The following is a 20771-nucleotide window of genomic DNA, read 5'->3' as shown; positions in this document are numbered from 1 at the left end:
CTCCCCGGAAACTTTAAAAAGCTCGGGCGGGCGAACAGGGCGCAGCTGAGGCTCGTTAAAGCAGAGGCCCCAGAGGTGGGGCAGGACCTGCAAACACAGCAGCTGCTGTTGATTCTGACTGGGAGTGAGACCCGAGAACCCGTCCCACTGCCCACTGTCCTGGTGTGTCCCCAGGGCAGGCCCCACCACACTGTGGGCAGGGGCTGGGTCTCACTGCTTTGTAGCATCTTGCATGACTTTACTGAATGCTTGTGACACTTGAGTCCTCGCTTCTACCCCGGTGCCTGGCTGGCAGCTTATTCCTTCTCTGACAGCTGTTGTTTTCTTTGGTTTGTCCCCAGTGGCTTCTAACCTGACTCTGAAAAAACTGTGTGACCCTCTGAAGAGCAGGGTGATGGGGAAACCCCTTCCTGAGGCCTGTTTCAGCCACCAGAGGAGAGCTGGTCGCAGTTAAATGAGGTTAGGCAGGCGGCCTCAGGGCTGGCATGTTCCCTGTCGGATAAACATCTTTTGAAAATGAGCTCCCCTCCCGCCCCCACTTCCTGCTCTGCCTCTGATACAAACTTTGAAGGGTCCGCTAAGGTTTCCTCCACCCTGAGCCTTCTGGGCACCATGGGTCCTACAAGCAAAAGACAGCAAGACACAACCAGTTTTCCCCAGTCCTTGTTTGGGCTGGTGGGGGACAAAGACCAGGGTCAGAGAACATGGGGTGTGGGGGCTGGGACTACTGCCCATGCCCACGCGTCCAGAGCTGAAAGACCACCGGTGGGTGACTGCTGTGCCAGAGCTACTCGGAGGGGTCCCCAGCCCAGACCTACAGAGTCAGAGCGTCCGGGGACAATGCAGGGTCAGTGACCCGGCATTCCCAAGCCCGGTGGACAAGCGAGTCCACGATGCACACCCCTGGCCCTGGGTCACTGCCTGGTCTGATCCACTTTGCAGAGAACCCCCTTCTTTTCTACAAAGCCTGCACCCAACGGGGTGAGCAAAAAGCTCCTGGGCCACCAAGCTGTGGACCCTACGTGCAGATGGGATGAGAGAATTCGAGAACTCGGGACTGGACGGCTGCACTGAAGGATCTTTGAGACGGCAAGGGAATGAGCTCAAGCTCGGGTCCTGCCAGAGCTGGATCAGACTCAGGAACTACTGCAGGTCTCTGCACAGGTGCCCCCGCCCCACCAGGCCTTCACAGGCCCACCCCCTGCGCAGGCCCCACCCCCTGCTCAGGCCCCACCCCCTGCTCAGGCCCCACCCCCTGCGCAGGCCCCACCCCCTGCGCAGGCCCCACCCCCTGCGCAGGCCCCACCCCTGCGCAGGCCCCACCCCTGCGCAGGCCCCACCTCCTGCGCGGACCTCTGCCTCCAGGGCCCACAGGACTGCCGAAAATTGTGCGTTTTTGCGTGGTTTGGGGGTCGTGGTTTGGGGTCAGGCTTCACCGGCAGAAGGTGAGCCCCGGGGCAGGAATGTTGTGTTTCATTTACTTGTAGAAAGAAGGAAGGGAGGAACGAATGAGCAAATGAAGGACAGTGCACATGCTCCTTCAGTGCCAGGACCCTGTCCAGCTTGCCCGCCCAGTGCCAAGCACACTGGCTGGTAAGAAGCAGGCAGACACGGATTCTCGTGGGGCCCACGAACAAGGCGCAGTGTACTTTTTATCCATCAGCCCAGCACTGGAACTGGGCGTGGCTCAGACCACCCACCGTGCGCTCCAGCAGCAACTACTGTGTTGCTCAGTGTGTTGGGGGGGCGGGGGCGAGCGCAGAATAAAAATGTTGAAAGTTGATTTTTAAAAAACTTTAAGAAGCAGAGCTTGGTATTCAGCCAGCGGTTAGAGCCGAGAGACACCGAGGCAATAAATGACACCGGGGTCCTGGAAGGAGACTGCAGCTGCTAGGGGACCTTTGTCCTCCTTCCCGCTCAACCCCTGCATCCAAATACCACCATTTGCCATCACGCACTTGAGAAGCCGCAGCCAGCCATATTCCGTTATAATGCACAGACTGCACCCTCACTGGCAATTAGGTTAAATTTAGAACTCAAGTGCACTTATGTGGGGAAAACAACACAAGGTAATTATTTTTAATCAAGTGGTTTATTAGTACTTTCTTCTGGAATAGGAATTCGAGTAACTTCAATGGTCGCCGACTTCCCTACAGAGAAACCTTCCGAAGTGATGGGGACATACGCCAGAAGGATCTGACCTGGTGCCCATTCGAACAGCGAGCCTCCGAGGCTGAAAACGTGTTCAGAAAAACCTGGGGTTGGGGGGGAACGACTGAGTGGGGGGACAGGGAAGGGAGGGAGGCTGGCCCTCCAAGGGGGTCGCAGCAAAGAGCCTTTGGGAGGAACCAATTAGCAAGACAGTCAAATTATTTAAAGTCGAAATGAGTGAGAATTTATTCACAACATATGCAGATCTCTGGAAGTGATTATGCAAATAGCTGGAAAGAGGACACTTAAAAATAGCAGGAACAGGGGGCTGTGGTTTCCAGCAGGCTGGGGACTCGGCAGAGCTTAGCTACAGGGGAAGATTTACCCCGTTTCCCTCAGGACCTGGGGCAATGGGCTGGGGGTCACAGGCTCCGGGCCACGTCAGAGAGAACACCTCTGGGGGGCTTCTTTCTAGAGAGATTTGTATTAGCCGAGCTTTCTCTCTCTATATATGTATGTATCAAATATATATACCGATCTGCAGAGTTTTCCAACAGGTAAAGCACTAGACTCTATTTCTACTGGCTGCTGAAGACAGACAGAAAAACTTGCAGTTCACAGGCCATCTTTCCCACACGCACCGCACAGCTACTACCCGGGTCCTTGGGCCCCAACAGAGATGGGCCAGACGCAGGGGACAAGGAAGCGCCCTCTGTGGTTTGAGCCTGGGCGACACGCTTTGTCCTGCTGGCGACCCAGCCATCTCAGGGACTAGAGACTCTGACCTTCCCCCCAATTTCTGTTCACCGGTCCCCACGACGCACCCGCCCCACCCCCGGGCTGGTCTTGCCTCGTGCGATGAATGTGCAAATGGGTCACCAGAACGTTCTCGAACTTTCTCCCAGTGCCCGCTTCTTCCGGCCCAGGACGTGCTCCCCGCTGTAGCCGTGGGGGCGGATTTTCAGCTCCACGTAAGGAATGGAGAATTCGTGTCCTTTCCACGGCTCCCAGTTCACGCCCTACATTTAAAAAAAAAAGTCAACATCAAGAAGAGGCCCCTAGGAGGAGGGCCGGGTCTGGGAAAGCAGGCCCTCGCTGCTAAGGGAAGATAGAGCCAAGTGGTGCCTGGGGTGCTCACCATAAGGGAAATGGGGTGAAATCTAGGAACATGCGCCCTCTGCTGGGCAGCTGGGGTGAGACAGGCTCGGAAGCCCCCCTGGGATTGGAAATGGGGGTGTTGGGCCCCGGAGGTGGGCAAGGCCAGGGGAGGCCACAGAGGCTCAGAAAGCACAGGGTCCACCTGGCCAGCACCGGTCACATTGTCTTTGCTTCCCTCTTTCCTTTCCAAATATTTAAAGGCAAAAATAAACATATTAATTGGCCAACTGTGGGAAATCATTTTCAATTTAGACTGTTTAGATATTAGCTCTGGGGTAACAAACAACCTGCTAGAAACTAAATTTCATTTTATGTCTTTTGACTGGTGAGCGCAATATTTAATTCACTTAATAACCTTGCAACCTGGCCAATAAAGAGCCCAAGTGACCAATTTTATGTATTTTAATTTGTGAGGTAAATAATAAACAAGAAACTAAATGCCTTGCAGACTGTGAAAAGCACATTAACCAGATGAATGCCTTTTATTAGCAAACTCGGCTGGTTGAGCGCCTGCTGGCTGCTCTTTCAAATATCTGATCCCTGGGAGGAGCCCACCCTCCTCGGTTCCCGGGGGGCACGTTTCTTCCCTTTAAAGAATCACTCCAGGGTTAGGAGGTCAAGGCCGAAGTAATCAAAGTGTGCCCGGTCTTCAGGTGCGCTAGGGTTCACAGTGATGCTGTTGTGAGGTGAGTCCTGGGGCGGGTGGGGGGCCTCCTGGAGGCTAGGATCAGGGCCCAGGAGGGGAGATCGGAAACCCGGGGTGGGGATGCGTCCAGGGAGGGGCTGGCTTGATGAGGAGCAGGAGCAAAGACGCAGCTTTCAGGAAGCTGGGAGGAGGTGGGCGGGAGACGCCCCGTAGCCGGTCAGGAGTAAGGATGAAGTGCCCACAGCACAGACATTCGAGAAGTTGCTGGCAGGACAGTTTCGGGAGCGAGGTGCGGGGAGGAGCCCACGACAGGGACTGGCACCAGCCCTGGGCAGACTGCAGGTGTCGCCCACACGGATCCCAAACGCGGTGTTAAAGCCCTAGCTCCCGCTGCGACGGTGTTCAGGAGGCAAGGCCTCTGGGAGGGACTAGGACCAGCTGAGGTCAGGAGAGGGGGTCCCCGTGATGAGAATGGTGCCCTCATAAGAAGAGGGGGCCACAGCAGAGAGCACACTCGCTCTCTCAATCTCTGCAATATGTGAGGACAAGGACGGAGGGTCCTTGGCAGGAAACTCGAACCTACCCACACCTCGATGCTGGACTTCCAACCCCCAGGAGAGTGAGAAACAGCACCTGGCGTTCAAGCCTTGCAGGGCAGGGTGCTCGTTACCTCGGCCTGAGCTGTCTCACGCAGTGTCCCCGTGAAGTGGGGTGAAGTGTGGGACCCAGGGCCCCTGTTTCTGTTCTCCCCCAGGCCTGCTCGAGGTGTGCGGCACTGGGGGGCATGCAGGGTGGGGAGGGGCTGCAGCGGCCAGGCAGCAAGTGCCTGACCTCAAGGCCACAGAGGCCGCAAACAAGCTCCGCCCGGAGCAGGGGCAGCAGAAGGGCAGACACCCGAGCCTGGAGGGTGTTGCTTTGGGGGCGGCGCCCGTGTCACCCACCTCACTGTGCTTGGTCTCCCCATATCTGCCGTTGGGGTTGGCCAGGTGGCAGTTCTTATACCACCAGCCGCCATGATGCGTCAGGGCGCAGTTGCTGAGGGCGATGTCGTTGTCCCTGTCGAAAGTTGTGAACTTCCACCCGTTGTGGTAGGAAAGCGCGTCCCCTGCAGGGGGGAAGGCGTGAGAGGTGAGAGGCCACGCTGTGCCCCCGAGGGGTGGAGGACTCGGCAGGGAAATGCCGGGGGTCCGGTCCAGGATGCCACAGGGAGTCGGGCCTCTCGGAGCGGCCACACGACGGGTTCTCTTTCCTGGCCTGTCTCCCGCACGCCAGGCCTGTCTCTCCTGTCACCTTAGTGGCGTTTTCACTTAGAAGCTGCACAGTCACGTGGAGGATCCAAGTCCCCAGAGCAGACGCATCGACTCTCCCCAGGGGACCTCCCTGTCTCCCTGTCTCTGCTCGACCCCACCCAGCCACGGGGACCGGAGACCTGTGAGCCACGTCCGACACACCTGCTGCGCACCTTTATCCAGCCCTCGCTTCTGCACCTTCCTCCCCTGCCCCCCTCCACTGTCAGCTGGGTGGCTCCCGTCTCTTTGGGCCTGCATCCCCACAGCAGCCTCTGGGCCCCCCTGAAGCTCCCACATATCCATCATCTCAGGCGCCTCGCCCCACTGTCTGCCACACGGGGCGGGGGGAAGGGGCGAGTTTCTCCTCTTTGCTTTGCAGACCTGGGACTTGGCTGCTCCCTGTGCTCCATCTCACGGCTCACTGTCCCCACGGGCACCTTCCCCGGTGCAGAGGGCGGGTGCAGCCTCTATGCCCCTGCCCACCAGTGTCTCCCTGCTCCCCCGAGGTCCAAACCCTACCCAGCCCTTGAAGCCAGCGCCCCGAGGAAGCGTCCCCTCCTGGGTCCTCCCGCACAGCCTCCCTCCGAGTGCTCACACCCGGACCCTAGAGCCCTCTGGGCGCCCAACGCCCTTCCCTGCTCAGTCTCATCGTGTCTGGAAACCTGCAATTATTTTAGCTGCCTTTCTCATTTCCCCATTGTGTCTGTCATCCTTTTAGAAGTTCACTTTTTAATTCGGCCCAAGAAAGGCAGTCGGGGCCCATGGTGATCCCAAGCTCAAGTCCGCTCTGTTCTTATGAGAAGGACGCCCACGCCCACACCTGGTCTCCGAGATCACCGGTCACCCTCACAGACACCCTCTGGTCGGAGCCCCTGGGCAAACCTTCCGGGTGGGTTCGGCGCCTCCCAGCCCCTCGAGGAAACAGAGCCACAGGGGGACCTGTCAGATACCCACCCCTCCCACTTTGTCCCCGCCCATGTCACCATGTCACCCGACTCAGCCCCCCCCCCCCGACCCGGATGGGGCTGTTGGGGACTCTGGACTGTTCTTCACAACAGAACACATCCCTTAGGCTGTATGTACAGAAAGGGCTCACTGGCAGCCTCCTGTTTTAGACTCAACTCCTGTGCTCCAGGCCCACGCGAAGGCCTGGGGAACAAGAATGAATGCAAAATTCATGTGATTTTTTTTTTTAAGTTAAGTGCCAAAATCTGGAAGAAGTTTGGCATTAACAGTTGGCCACTTCCGATCATGGTGTCTGCACAGACCTCCACCATCAGGGGTGGTTCAGCAGGCAGTTCTGGGAAAGCCGCAGGTCCCCAGGATAAACCCGACGTCCCTGCCTCGGTCAGTCCTGGACGCCCCCACGCCTGGGGGGCCCCTTCCTTCCCTCCCATCTAAGCGCTACCCTCTCAGACCCGACTCCAGCCCATCCTGCAGAAGTTCCCCCCACTCACGAAGCTCCTTAGTCTCCTGACCGCTGACTGTTCTTCCCAAACGTTACCTTCCAATGTTACTGATCTATTTCCCTGTGAGTCTAAGTGGGGAGACCGTGTCCTACACCGTCAGTCCATCTGGCCGCTAGCCATTCCTCTCCACAGTCACACCGAAGTCAAAAACACACGAAACCAGCGAACACGTATGAGTGACCCTCGATGGCGGACAGCAGGGTGGGGACCCGCTGTGGGAGTTGGGGGGCGGGGCAGGGGAGAGCGACAGGGGAAAACTGGGACAGCTGTAACAGAACAACAACTTTAAAAAAGTGAAAACAAACATGCAAAATCAAACAACAAACCTCCATTTAAATGCCACAGATGGAGGCTTCGACGTAACACTGAAATAACAACCACCCACTTCGAGAAAACAGTCGGTGCTGCACCCAGGATTCCGGTCACATCGCTGGTGGTGGGGGAGGTCCCCGACCACCGCTGCCCTGCTGCTGGCTCCCGCATGGTCACCTCGTGTGACCTGGGTGGGACCCTCACTTCCTGCTGTTGGAATCGGCCCTTTCGTTTCTAGTCTCTGTGGAAACAACGCCGCTGGGGGGCGTGCTCAGCGCTGTGCGAGGGCGGCAGCCTCACCCCCCCCCGCCCAGAGCCCCGGCGGGGGCGGCAGGCACAGGGGGTGGCCCACTCAGAATGCGGCTGCCCCACCAGGGCGCAGCGCCCCGGATCGGGTTGGGGTGCGACGGGGAGGGTCGGCGTGTAAGGTTCCGGTTTTCTGGGGGTCCAGGATTGCTCTAAGGACTTTGTTTACCCCAGACCCCCTGCTGGGGGCACGGCCTCGGCTGCCGATCAGTGAGGCCGGCTCCCCTTTGCAGAGCAGGATCCCACCCCAGGCCCAGGGCGCGCGCAAACCGGGGGCTCGGACACGCGGAGCGCGAGGCCCCAGGCGCCGAGACCGCGGCGCTCACCTGCGGTGCCCCTGTATTTCCCGACGCTGAGCTTGTACCGCTCCTTGCTGGAGGCCACCTGGAAGGAGTCGTAGACGGCGTAGGCCGACTCGTTGGCGGTCTGCAAGTCCGCCCGCACCTCGTACCGGGTCGGGGTGCCGGTGGTGAGGTTGTGCAGCTTGTCCAGCCCTGGAAACAAAGACGTCCACTCGCCAAACGTCACCTGAGCCTTCACCTCCTCTGCTCCCGCGGGCCTCCCCCCACTTTCTCTTTCTGGGGGCTCATTTTCTCCACCCGCTACTTGGTCGCACCATCAGCCTACTGAGTGTGGAAGCCCCGTCCTCTGGGAGGGCAGAGTGGGGGGCCTTTCCGGGGTGACCCTGCTCCGTCGGCGTCAACCCCCAGGCCTCAGTGGCTTCTTGTTATTGTCAACTCATCCCACAGGGGCCGGGGCGGGGCAGGGGGGACCCACTGAACCGCTGCTCAAGAACGCAGCAGAGGGAGGAGAGAAAGAGCCCGCACACGGGACTGGCGTTAGTGGCAGGAAGTCCGGGCGACCAGCGTGCCCTCCTGACAGACGCCCACAGTCCTGCTCCACCCACCCCTGTCTGCTCCCACGGTTTTCCAGGGTTCAGGCTCCAGGCAAATCTGTGGGGCTTGGAGCAGCAGGGAGGCCACCTGGGACCGCCCACCCTGTCACCAGGGCACAGCGGGAACCTTCCCACTCCCCGGCCGGCAGGTCCCCCGGAGGGTCCCCGGCCCCAGGACCTGCCCCTGAACGTGCTGGGCGTCCTCAAGCTGCCTGACCAGCTTTCCCAGGGGAAGTCCCCCCTCCACCCACCCACCCCCACCCGCAGCCATCCCAGATTCTCCAAGGTCGCACCAAGCCAGAACTCCTTCCTGAGGTCCCCAAAGCCTTCCACGTAGGTCCGCCAGCGCTTGAAGAAGTCCAGCTGCCCGGTGTTGCGCCTCTGGAAGACCTGAAAAGGGGGGTGGCCGTTTCCCTCTGACACACTCCCAAGGCCACCACCGAGCGAGGGGGGACAGCAGCGGGGACTGGGGGCTGCCCTGGGGACAGAGGAAGGGACCGTGGACAGGTGCGGGGGTGGACCGGGAGTGGAACTGAGGTCGGGGGGAGTCAAGATCGGTTCTTCGGGTCTAGCACAGGCTGGACAGCCCTTCGCTGGGACTGGGACTCTGGGAGCAGACGGCTTTGTGGGTCCCGCCTGCTTGCTGGGGGCCCGGGAGTGGGAGTCGCTGGTGAATGAAGGTGCCGCAGGAGCTGCGAATGTAGGGCCAGGGCTCTAAAGAGCGAGCTGGGCCCGACTTGGAAAGGGGAGAGCGCGTCTGAGATGATGCGAGGCCCCGCTCCACTCCCTGGGCCCGGGTCCGGGAAGACCTCCTGTCAGTCAGCCTCCCCTGCAGGCAGCTGGCGTCGTGTGACCTCGTCCTAGCCAAGGACTGTAAGTGGGAGCACAGGGTGGGGGGTTCTCCTGGCTCCCTCTTCCACCCCCACGAGGGCTGGGCCTCCGGGACGGCCGCATATTGACAGGGCACCGGAGTCAGCTCCATCCCTGAGTCGTTCCCTTGGAAACAGCCGCCAAACCCAATACAGACTTGGTACGTGGGAGAAAACACACTTTAAGTTTCAGATCGTTGGAGGCTGGTGTTGGTTTATCGCTGCTGCATAACGCATTGTATCGTAACAGGCTCAGGAAGATAGAACCCCCGGAAAGGACGAGGCCGGCTGGGAAGGAAACAGGAACCAGACGGAGAAGCCGGGAGGAGCTCGGATTGGCAACCACCACGTGGAGAAGGACCGTGCGTGGGGGAGAGAGGGAGCGGCCAGAGACTCGGGAGGAAGCAGGAAAACACGGAGTCACAAAGTCCGCAAAGGGAAAGGTGTGGACCACGGTGCCACGGGCTGCCGGGGGGCCCTGCCGAGTGTGGAGCTCCTGCCCCAGTCAAGGAGCAGTCACGTCTGCGAAGTCCTGAAGTTACACTCGGCCCTGGGAAGGCAACCGCGAGGCTGACGTGGCCCCCGGTGAGAACGAGTTCAACATCCCTGCTCTGGAGCTTTCGTGTGGGCCGTTGTTTGCTGTGGGGGTCCTGCCTGGTGCGGGGTGTGCCGAGGAGAGTGCTTTGAGGAGAGGGAGAGTGGGTAACACGCGCACACACGCACACAGGACGTTATGAGATGGGGACCAGCCCCCGAGCCTTGCAGCCATCGGCCTTAGTCTGCTCTGTCTTGGGCGTGAGGGGCTTTGGGTCCCATGAGTCCCGAGGGCCACCAGGGCTCCCCTCTCCTAGGAGAGCTGGAGCTGCCGGGCTGAGAAGGGGCCGCTGCCCAGGGCCCCCGACTCACAGTCCAGCCGCCGCCGTCCGTGTCCATGTCGCAGTACACCTGCAGGGGCCGGCTGGCGTCGCCGTGCAGGTAGATGGTGTACAGGCCACTGGCGATGTTGCTGTTCTGCTGAACTTGACTGCAGTCCGTGGGGTGTGGGAACCGGGCACCAACTAGGAGCCAAGCAGAGGGGCCAAGGTGTTAGGAGAAGGGCGGCGGGACTAGTCCTCTGTTTTAAGTTAGTGTATTTTGTTCAGGGACAGTTCATGACCTCCTGCTGCTCCTTTGCACCTTCTGGCTCTTCCCTCACATCTTATTTCCCCCACTCCCTGCTCCCATCGAACTGTCCAAACGCACTAGAAATAAGGTCAAGTTCACATCACTTCCTCCCCCAACCCAACCCCTCCCCCCTTCCACTCCCTCTCCAGTCTCTCCACCAGCGGATGGATTTCTCCCGAACCCACACCCCATTCCCATTTCCCCTTCCTGCAGAAATCCACAGCTCGGCAGCTCCCCGCTCCTGCGTGGGCACGGCCCCTGGCCTCTCGAAGGCTCATCCCCCGCGACATTCTCCTTCCCAGTGCAGGTCCACGGTACCTGTGGACAGGGTGGTGGACACACTCCTGCTCCGGCGATCACCCTTAAAGGCGACCAAGGAGACAGGGTAGGCGGCGCCCTGCTCAAGGCCTTGCAGCTCAAACCTCAGGTCCCCTGGTCCAAGCCGCACCTCCTACCAAACAAAGGAGATGGGAGGCACACGTTCAGTTTCTCATGCTTAGCACCCGGGTGTCAGGAACATCCCCGGTGCCAACAGCAGAAGCTCTCAGACAGCACTGTGTCTGCCTGTGAGGGCTCAGAGGTGGCCCGGGACCCCAGCATGTCCCAGCCGCTTCTCCAGGTTCAGCACCGCCAGGCACGCGGGCTGGGAACATGCGCTGGGAGCCAGTGCGAGGCAGCAGCCCCGGGAGAACCGTCGGGTCCCGCAGGCCTCTGCCCCCAGGCCCACGCCGGGGCCTCCCCGCCAGGCTGAGAAGTGAAGAGGGAAGTGGAACCAGCCCACTATCGAGCGCGGGGGCTAGTTTTCCAGTCGCCTTCCTCCAGCAGGCAGGGCAGGCCCAGGCAGTCGCTGAGCTAATGACTAAATCAGCGTGTCTCTCCTTTTCCCCTTCCTTCCTCCTTTCTCTTTTCCCAAGGAGAAAAGATAATAATTTTCCACTGGGACTAATTTTGAAAATTTACTGGCCTTCAGATCCCAGGTGCAAGGTGTCATCTCTGAAATGAGAGTTAATCAATTCATTCAATACATCTTTATTGAGCGCCTACCTGGTAGGCACTTGGCCAAAGAGACGAGATGTCCCTGTCCCCACGGAGCTAAGATTTATGGGGCACAATAAACGAGTAACGTGGGCCATGCAGTGGTCAGCGGAAGCAGGCACAGGCTAAGACTGTAAAACAAGACCCGGTGCGGTCACGGGCGACTGCTGTGTTTAGCAGGGTCCCTTGCACACAGTGGGTGAGCGGTGAGGACAGGCTCCATTATCCGCAGGCTGCCGAGGGACCAGCAATTACTTGAGCTGACTCGAGGCCGTCGTTCTATGTGGGGACAGGCAGGGGCACCGGGAGAAGAGCCAGGAGAGTCCAGTACCTTGGCGGTGCCATCCGGGAGCTGGTAGGTCAGAATGTAGCCGTCGATCTGAGCAGAGGGAGCCGTCCAGGTCAGTGCCCCGCCGGACTGCGTCCTGGCAGATGGACGGAGATCTCTGGGAGGGTCAATGTCTGTGTGCGGAAAGCCGGGTGACGGTTATTACGAAGGTGATGGGGCGGGGTAACTTCTGAAGTGTTGACTTGCAGCTCCTGCCCACACGCCCTCCCATTTCTCTTCCGCCCTTCGGGCAGGTGGCAGGCGCTGTTCTCCCTGCCACTTGCCCTTTCTGACCTTTGCGGCCACGAGCACAGATCCACTGAGGACAAGGACGAAGGGACAGGTGCTTGGGCGGAGTTCCCCCCGCCCCCGCCCGATGCAGTGAACCTGGGCTCCCACCTGCCCAGCAGACTCCCAGAGGTGGGGGGGCGTAGGAGTGAGCTGGGCTAGGGACAGGTTCGGGGACAGCAGGGCTCCTCCAGCCGTGTGGAGATGAGGGAGTGTGGGTCACCAGGGCGTCTAGGCTAACAGCTGCCAGGAAAGATGGCCCAAGGGCTGGACAGACCCCCAGGCTTGATATCTGGAACCCAACCGAGGCTTTGCATCCAATCTGGGGGAAGGAGCGTGACCGTAAAGTCACTGAGATTTACGTCCAACAAGCAGAGCAGGGCTAATGAGGGACATCAAGTTGGCACAGAAATAGGCAGTTGTTCTCCTTACATATCTAAGTGAGCGGCCTTAGACACCTGCTCTGTGCAGAGAGAAGCAGGGACGGGGTGTCTGTGTAACGGATAAAAGAGCGAGTAGGAAGGAGGGAAAGGAAGGGCAGGGGAGGGGAGGGGGGAGGGAGGGAAAAGATGAAGCGGAAGGAAAGGACAAGCTGAGGTGGAGACAAGCAGAGCCCTCCCCCAGGCCCCATGGCTTTCCCTCGCAAACTCCAGCAGGGACGTGGGGACTCGGGGACTCGGGGGGGGGGGGGGGGGCTGTGGACCAGAAAACTGAAGCTCAGCAAACTCGTAGTCAACAACATAGTCATTGGTCAGAGGCTATTTTTTTCCAACCAAATAAGATACGAATGGAAATTTCCACTTTGAAAAGTCAGTATAGAATATGACTTTAATTTCGACGTTGCCAAAAAAGGTGTCTCCAGGCTATTTTATACCCAGTAGCTCTTCAGTTGAGAGCGGAACTGCTGTAGCTGAATAGAAGTCAGGCAGCTGTTGTTTAGAGTTAGGGCGTTTTGATGAATTTTGAGTTTCTGTGATGTCGGCTTGGTTTGACAGTCTAAAGTGGAACATCTGGTCTGGATTTTAGTATATCCATCACACGGAAAAACTGAATTTCCACTTGCAAAATCAAAGCCAAACCTGGACGATTTAAATATCCAGGAGCTGGCTGCTGCCACCTCTGTGACTGGCCGCCTGTCCCAGGTTAACGACTGTGGAGGTCTGTCTTACTTGCTCATTTCTGTGGACTAGAAACATGATAATGTCGTTGTCTTTAAGGAAGAGCAAAGTGAAAGAGAAGGAAAGGAAGAGAGGGAGGAAGGGACAGGGGAGGAAGGGAGGGGACAAAGGAGGGGGAGGGAGGGAGGAGGCACTGGCCACCTCTGGAGAGCAGGCCTGTCCTTAGGGAGCCTGGGCCGGGGAAAGGGGTTTTCTTTCCACATACCCTTGTCTGAAAATTTTTATAGAAGCATGTATCACTTTTTTGGTTAAAAATGCCTATTGTAACTAATAAAAATAATTCAAAAACTCAAGTCTTATGTAACTCTGGGGGCTGCCCCGGCCACAGACGGGACGGCCAGCTCTCACCCAGACGGGCTAGGAAGCCCTCGAACCTCAGGGCACTGGGTTTTCTCAGGACCCCCGGGCCGATCGTGCTGACCCTTAGTGAGACCAGAGGCCCCATCGGTACCTACAATCAGGCACGCAGGGTCTTTGCTCACCACCTGGAGGGGGGCCCTGCGGGGAGGAGATGCCACACTGTGGCCTCAGGCTGGGGAGGGCAATGGAGCACTGGCCTCCCTGTCTGCCAGGCTGCGGCGGACCTGTGGTATTAAAGGGACTTTGAGAATCCTCCCTGATTGTGCCTGAGCGGTGACCCTCACTGGAAAAGCAAAATAACAGTGCGGTCGCCAGGGAGAGCCGGCCCTTCTCCCAGAGGGAATGGTCAGTGAGTCAAAATCACAGGAGGCCCTTTGTGCGTAGCCACATTTGTCTGAAACGTGTTTAATCACAGTCCCCGAAGTGGGACTTTGGAATCCCACGGAGGGCAGGACGCTTCCCTCGGAACGGTTCCCAGACGAACCCTGAATGCTGCTGCCTCTGGGATTCCGGGCGTCCGGGTGTGTGGATGTGGGTCATTTCCTGTCCGGTGATGTATGCTCTCAATTCTTGCTTTTCTCTTTGTGCTCGCTTAATAAAGTGCTTAACTATTCACCTTTGACTTGGGGTCTTTGTTGTCTGTGAATCCGAACCTCCAAATTAAGTGGCCACCATCTCAAATGTGCCCCTTAAAGGCACCGCATGGGAGCTGGACGGCAGGGGTGGTCAGAGAGGTGACCTTCTGCACCGCCTTCTCAACGGGTCACGCAGCCTTGCCTGACAGCAGGTCCTCTGCTCTCTTTCTCATTAATCCGAAAGGTCACATCAATGCCTGACCCCGGAGCAAGAGGAGGGCGCCCCTCTGAAGAACGTCCTCAGGTGAAACAACGGTCTTCCCCGCCCCCTCCCCACACCTGACCTGTGTGAAGAGTCCCCTGTCCCGGGTCCCTTGCAGTACCTGTCTCGGCCGTGGTGTCGGCCTTCCGGCTCTCCCGGGCCCCCCGCTCGGCCCACACGTGCACCGAGTACTCCACGCCCGGCCGCAGGCCCGTCAGCTCCGTGCCGCTCTGCTCCTTCCCCACCGGCACCTCCCGGGCGTCTCCGTCAGGGGAGGTGTAGCGCACCACGTATCTGTCGATGGCGGCCTGCACCGGGTCCCAGGAGATGGAGGCCGTGGTCTCTGTCACCCGGTGGGTCACCAGGTTTCTGGGGCCGTCAATGTCTGGAAGAAAATATATGCACCGTGAATGGGCCAAGGAAAGCAGAAACCCATGGCCATTTGCTTGGGGCAAAAGGTGCTCGTGTTCTGTGCTTTTTCCATCTCAAATGCTCTAGCTCTGTCGTGGACTCAGGTCTTCTCTCCCCACGGAGACTCTGGCTCCTCAAGGAGCAAGCAGAGTGGACCAACATCCGCAAACCCTCGCCATTACCCCCAGCAAGAGTTTAGCGCAACAGATGTCTTTACTCAGTAAGCGTGTGCCTGACTCCCACGAAGCACAGGGCAGGGCGCAAGGCAGGGCGCTGGGCCCACCGGAAGGCCTGGCCTTTGCTCACAGCACCTAATAATATTGTCTCCAGCACCCATAGGTGAAGACCTCCCATCTCGTACACAAAGATCCCAACAGCCCGTAGCAGGTGTGACCCCCCGCCCCGGGGGCAGAGGCCCGTCACCCTCGGGGTCCTCGCTGTGGTGGAGCAGACAGGGCCAACGGCCAGCACCCAGGTCGCACTGTTCAGCGAACCGCAGACATCAAACCCGGTCCCCATGTCCTCTATACTCTCGTGGACGCACTGGTAGTGCTCCTTTGCCGGCTCGGTCGCCACACGGAAATGCGGCCATACGCCTCCTTCCCGACAGGATGAGACCATGACACAGAAGCTGCCCTAACTCCCCAAACCAGAATCATCGCACCACTCAGAGAGCGCGGAGCAGAGCGTGGACGTCTGCTCCCTCTGGCACAGGTACAGACTACTTTTCTAAAGTTAAATTTTTCAACATATTATTATCAATAGCATCTGATCTTCCTTTTCTCTCCCCCTCACAAGTTCAATAGCAGACCCTTGACCCTGTTCACCACCAAACATTCGTGGGGCTCAACGAGACCACCACCGCAACGTCCTCGCTCAGGGGCCCCTGCGAGGGCCTGGCCGGTAATGAAACCAGCTAACATTGGGGGGTGACGTGCACAGTCTGTGACGAAGGGGCGCCGCCTGCCCGTGCACAGACCGTGGCTTCTCCCTGCATCAAAGCAGGAAAACAGAAACGAACCAGCCGCACACTCGGCGTGGCAGGCCTCACACTCCCGAGAACGATGCTCCGTTACCTGTCTCGGCCGTGGTGTCAGCCTTCCGGCCCTCCCGGGCCCCCCGCTCGGCCCACACGTGCACCGAGTACTCCACGCCCGGCCGCAGGCCCGTCAGCTCCGTGCCGCTCTGCTCCTTCCCCACCGGCACCTCCCGGGCGTCTCCGTCAGCGGAGGTGTAGCGCACCACGTATCTGTCGATGGCGGCCTGCACCGGGTCCCAGGAGATGGAGGCCGTGGTCTCTGTCACCCGGTGGGTCACCAGGTTCTGGGGGCCATCAATGTCTGAGAGGAAAATGATCAGTGAACACTATTGACGGATTGAGTGGCCATGTGGCATGAGGGGGCAGCTCCCCGTCCCTAGGGTGTCCCTGTCCTGTATGCCAGTTGTCAGCTGTGTCACAAGTACAGACCTTCTCTCCACAGCTGGGCTCTTGGATCCGCAAGAAGGCGGCGTGGACAGCAGAATGAGCACCAGGGCCACCGTCAGAGGAGTGACGGGCTGTGGCCCTGGACAACTCAGCTGCCTCGGTGCCTTCCCTGGTCGCCTCAGACAAAGAAGTCCCCTTGGATGCTGTACTCCACACACGCATCTAACTACCACCTTGTTCTGTGACCTTGGGCAGGCCCCGTCTCTGCATTTGTAAAATGAGGCTGTGACCAGTCCTCGTACATAACTCCGTGGGTAACTGACAACCAAGACCAAAACCGTTGTGTGGAAAAGGGCCTTGAAGACCAAGTGAGACAGCCTTTGCCCCCAAACGACAGAACGCACACCCCACGGCTCAGGGTGTGATCCAGGGCAGACCAGTCCTTCTGCCTCAGTTTCCTTCACAGAAAAAACGTGGGGCAGGGGGTGGAGGGGGACAGAGTAGCAGAGTATGTCCCACAGAGTGGCCGTGAGCATCGTATGAATTGATGACACGCCCCCTGGTGGCGGGTCCTGGCACGACCTGGGTGTCCGGTGACCAAAGCTGTTGTTGACATCAGTTCACTGACGTCTTATGAATGTGAATAAGAGGTTATGGTCCTTCACACCAGGCAGAGAGGAGGAGTTCAAAACTGCCGTGACCAGTGGTCATCACCATCATCACCACCACCACCACCACCACCATCATGAAGGCACTTCTTTGTCCCAAGTAGTTCACCGCAAAAGCCCTTCCCCGGGGGCCTTTGCCCCCAGGCCCGTCACAGGTGCGCATGGCATGTCGGGGGGGGGCTATGCTTCTCTTGGTTTAGGCCGTGACCCCCCTAAAATTAGTATCTGTGTTCCAACCTGAGAGCCCACAGCAAAGGCAGGCCCAACAGTTTTGTGGCCCTGAGCTGAGCAGCCACCTCCGGGCTGAGACAGGGAACAGAACAAAGAGGTGTGACTTGAAGAGAAGGTTTCTCCAGAGCTTCACTGGGAGGCCCAGGCGAGGCCAGAGCCTTGGGTGAGTGAGCAGTGGCGGCGGCCCCGTCCCAGGGCCACTGACTGCACCCAGGAGCAGGGGTCTCAACCAGGGGCCGCTGGCAGTTTCTGGACACACTTCTGCTTGGCACCCATGTGGGATGTGGCGGCTACTGGCTTCCAATGGGTAGAGCCAGGGATGCTGCTAACGCCCTACCGTGCACAGAAGACCCGGCGAGAAAGAATGCTCCTGCCCAGCACCTCGGTAGTGCCCTGGCTGAGAAACCCGACTCGGAGGACCCCGTGGGCAGGCGTCCGACCTGTGCCTAAGATATCTACGAGGCAAGAGACTGGCCCGTTGCCCTGATGCAGAGACAGGCTGCATCATCGCGGAGACCTGGGCATCCCACTGACTCGACGGAGGATGCCTGCGTGTCCCCGTGGACCACACATGGGCTTGAGAAGCTGTCCGAGAGGATCACCAGGAGGGGTGCGGAGACCCCTCCGGAAATGCACTGGGGTGCACCCCACACACGAGGGCCGAGGGAGGGCGCAGGGCAGGTGCGTTTGTCCTGGGGAGGACACAGGTGACGTGTCTCAGGAGAACCCACAGAAGTGTCCCACGCAGGAAAAACTTCTACATTTTTTAGTCCCCGGGACAGGCCCAAGCCAGTGTGGCTTACAGTCAAGCAAGACCCCGAAGACCACTACCATCCCCACTCCCAGCTGTGCCAAACATACAGGGGTCGGAAACCTCAGGGGGACGGGGGAAGGCGGGCCCCTGAAGTGCCAGACCGGAAATCAAGGGACCCTGAGCCGCCCCTCCCTTCAGTGCAGGGAGAGGCTCTGCTCTAAATGGGGGAGGGGTACTGTTACAGGGGTGTGGGCACTTCAATCACTAAAATGATACATTTGGGGGCTAAAAGTGACTAGATATTTGCTTATTTTTAGCTAATAAAACATGTTTGTTTGTTTTACCTAAAACATCCATCCCAAAACAAAGCCAATCCCCATAGCAAGGGTTTAAACAGGTGAGGAGGGGACACGGCTTTGGAGCCCAGGCTGGAGTCCGGCTCCCTCAGCACGACAGGCCCTGTGCTCCCCTGGCGCCCAGCCCTCCTCGAGGGGACGCACGCAGCGTGTGAGTAACGAAGGAGGTGCGCAGGCAGAGGGCCGGGCCGGGCGCAGTGACCTGGAGGCCCCGCCATGCGCTGCACACTGTAGAGAAGCCACTAGAGGGAAGTGCAGGGCACACAGTGGACTAAGGCAGGACGCACATCGGCTCCTTCACAGGGCCCCCCTTCCCGCCAAGGGCAGAGAAGGACCCCCACCCTGGACAGACCACAAGCTTCGCGGTGACAGACAACACAAGCTCCGTTACCTGTCTGGGCCGTGGTGTCGGCCTTCCGGCTCTCCCGGGCCCCCTGCTCGGCCCACACGTGCACCGAGTACTCCACGCCCGGCCGCAGGCCCGTCAGCTCCGTGCCGCTCTGCTCCTTCCCCACCGGCACCTCCCGGGCGTCTCCGTCAGGGGAGGTGTAGCGCACCACGTATCTGTCGATGGTGGCCTGCACCGGGTCCCAGGAGATGGAGGCCGTGGTCTCTGTCACCCGGTCGGTCACCAGGTTCTGGGGGCCATCGACTTCTTCAAGAAAACGTTTAGAAAAGTTTAAGCTTTGAAGCCGCAGAAGAGATAGCCACCGGCCCACCTCCCTGACTTCATCCTCCGGGTCGCTCCGCACAGGGCAACTGTAGTCCCACCCCAGGTCTCTCCCTGAGTGGGAGTGGGGGGAGAAATTCACCCCTGGGTCTCAAGTTCAAAGGACTACTCGTCAGAAACTTGATCATCTCCCTTGGCTTCTAGCTCCTGACAAGGTAGAAGGAATGATGCCTCCTTAGCAATGTCATGGCACATCAAAACAATCGATCACGTATCTGCCATGGCGTTCGGGGAGCCTCATTTATCATTTGTCACGGGCGACCATTCTAAAAGTGTTATCACCAGCACTGCAATGTCCACATCCCCTACACGTCTCCACAGAGCCTGCTAAAACGTGGCTACACCACAACTTCACGTCTCCATTCAGGTGGGCTGAGGGTTTCGTGAGCAGCTCGGCACGGCCAGGGCAGAGCAGCCCGTGGACAGAACCACTATGCCCGCTGGCCTGCTGGATCGTTAAGACGGGCTCTGCAAAGCCCCTCAGCTCAGGCCACATCACTTGGCACCATGGACACTCCAATGCACGCACTGAAAATTCAACTTCAATTGACCACCTTTCTCTTGTTACCTGTCTCGGCCGTGGTGTCGGCCTTCCGGCCCTCCCGGGCCCCCCGCTCGGCCCACACGTGCACCGAGTACTCCACGCCCGGCCGCAGGCCCGTCAGCTCCGTGCTGCTCTGCTCCTTTCCCACCGGCACCTCCCGGGCGTCTCCGTCAGCGGAGGTATAGCGCACCACGTATCTGTCGATGGTGGCCTGCACCGGGTCCCAGGAGATGGAGGCTGTGGTCTCTGTCACTCGGTGGGTCACAAGGTTTTGGGGACTGTCAATCTCTTTAAGAGAAATGAAAGAGGGTAGCGGTTACCAACTCTCTAGCTCATGAAAGGCCAATGTACACGCAGCCAAAATAACGACCTCGGTAAACTTCACAGCCTGTGATATGCCAATGATTGAGATAACGGGGGTTTAAGTAGACAAGGGGTCAGACGTCCCAAGGAGACAACTGCGCTTCACGAGCAGTCGGGTGTGCAGACAAAGCCACCGTGTAGTCTCAGCCTTGTGGACTCTCCCCACAAGTTGCCTTCGGATGAAATGAATTGGTCTTTGTAAGTAAATTTCTCCTTTCCTCTGCATTTATGGGAAACACTCTTCACGTTTCCAAACCCTCGTAACCTGAAAGCAGTTACACTTCCACAAATCTCTGCGTGTGCTCTCACATTTTCTTTGGGAAGAAAATTATCCTGGGAAGAGAAGCTGCCAGTTCTTTCCATTTAGAACGTTATGTCTGCGGCCACGAAACCAAGGGGCTTTTTAGCTGGTGGCGTTTGAGGTCTGGGCCGATGAGAGTGGCCCTGCTTGCGGCACCCGTCAGGTGCCGCGTGGTGGCCCTGCGTCCGAACCGGGGCCCAGCGCTGCGGATCGCTAGCTCCGAACAGCCTGCAGGACTTCAGCCTCCGTCTGCTCATCTCCACGAAGCGGGAGCGCTCGGTGCCTCCCTCCCAGGTCGTGGCCAACAGTCAGTGAGTCTGCACGGCAAACGCTTACACGTGGGCTCTTCATTATGACACGTCACCGGAGGCATGAAATACCACGTTCTCCTCAAAACGTCAGCCCGCAGAGAGTCGGAAGTCCCAGACACAGGGTGCGTGATCTTCCTCTCCTGCTCCAGAAACCTCCTCCTCCTCCTCCTCCAACGCTGAGCTTCCTCTTTCCAATGGGGCACGAGAAGAAGGCGGACGTCTGTGCTCCGAGAGGAGGGTCCCCCCCAGCAACCGAACCAGCCGGCCCTCAGATCACGGGGCCCTCCAGCCTCCAGAACTGTGAGAAATGCCTTTCCACAGTGGGAGCCCCCACCCATGGAGTCACCTTACAGCAGCCTGGCTTTGGGCGGATGGACACGTTCTGAGAAAG

The 20771-nt window shown here is 58.9% G+C and overlaps 1 protein-coding gene across 1 annotated transcript in view; it reads right to left on the bottom strand.

Moving 5' to 3' along the window:
• Window positions 1–2995: 2995 nt before the first annotated feature.
• TNN (tenascin N) overlaps window positions 2996–20771 on the bottom strand; it is a 69204-nt gene continuing 51428 nt past the window's right edge. Inside the window, exons 11-21 of the mRNA XM_053663716.1 lie at window positions 19430–19693; window positions 18523–18786; window positions 15773–16036; window positions 14407–14670; window positions 11626–11756; window positions 10578–10710; window positions 10002–10153; window positions 8520–8616; window positions 7658–7825; window positions 4897–5060; window positions 2996–3170 (exon numbers count right to left, since the gene is read on the bottom strand). Coding sequence (XP_053519691.1) covers window positions 3027–3170; window positions 4897–5060; window positions 7658–7825; window positions 8520–8616; window positions 10002–10153; window positions 10578–10710; window positions 11626–11756; window positions 14407–14670; window positions 15773–16036; window positions 18523–18786; window positions 19430–19693 — 2045 coding nt within the window. The 3' untranslated portion in view covers window positions 2996–3026. The remainder of the gene's footprint in view (window positions 3171–4896; window positions 5061–7657; window positions 7826–8519; window positions 8617–10001; window positions 10154–10577; window positions 10711–11625; window positions 11757–14406; window positions 14671–15772; window positions 16037–18522; window positions 18787–19429; window positions 19694–20771) is intronic.

This window comes from Artibeus jamaicensis, unplaced genomic scaffold (genome assembly GCF_021234435.1).
Source record: "Artibeus jamaicensis isolate MK-2021 breed Jamaican fruit bat unplaced genomic scaffold, CSHL_Jam_final contig_327, whole genome shotgun sequence".
NCBI classification, from domain to species: domain Eukaryota; kingdom Metazoa; phylum Chordata; class Mammalia; order Chiroptera; family Phyllostomidae; genus Artibeus; species Artibeus jamaicensis.
Note: the sequence above shows the minus strand (reverse complement) of the source record. Positions and strands in the feature narration are given on the sequence as shown.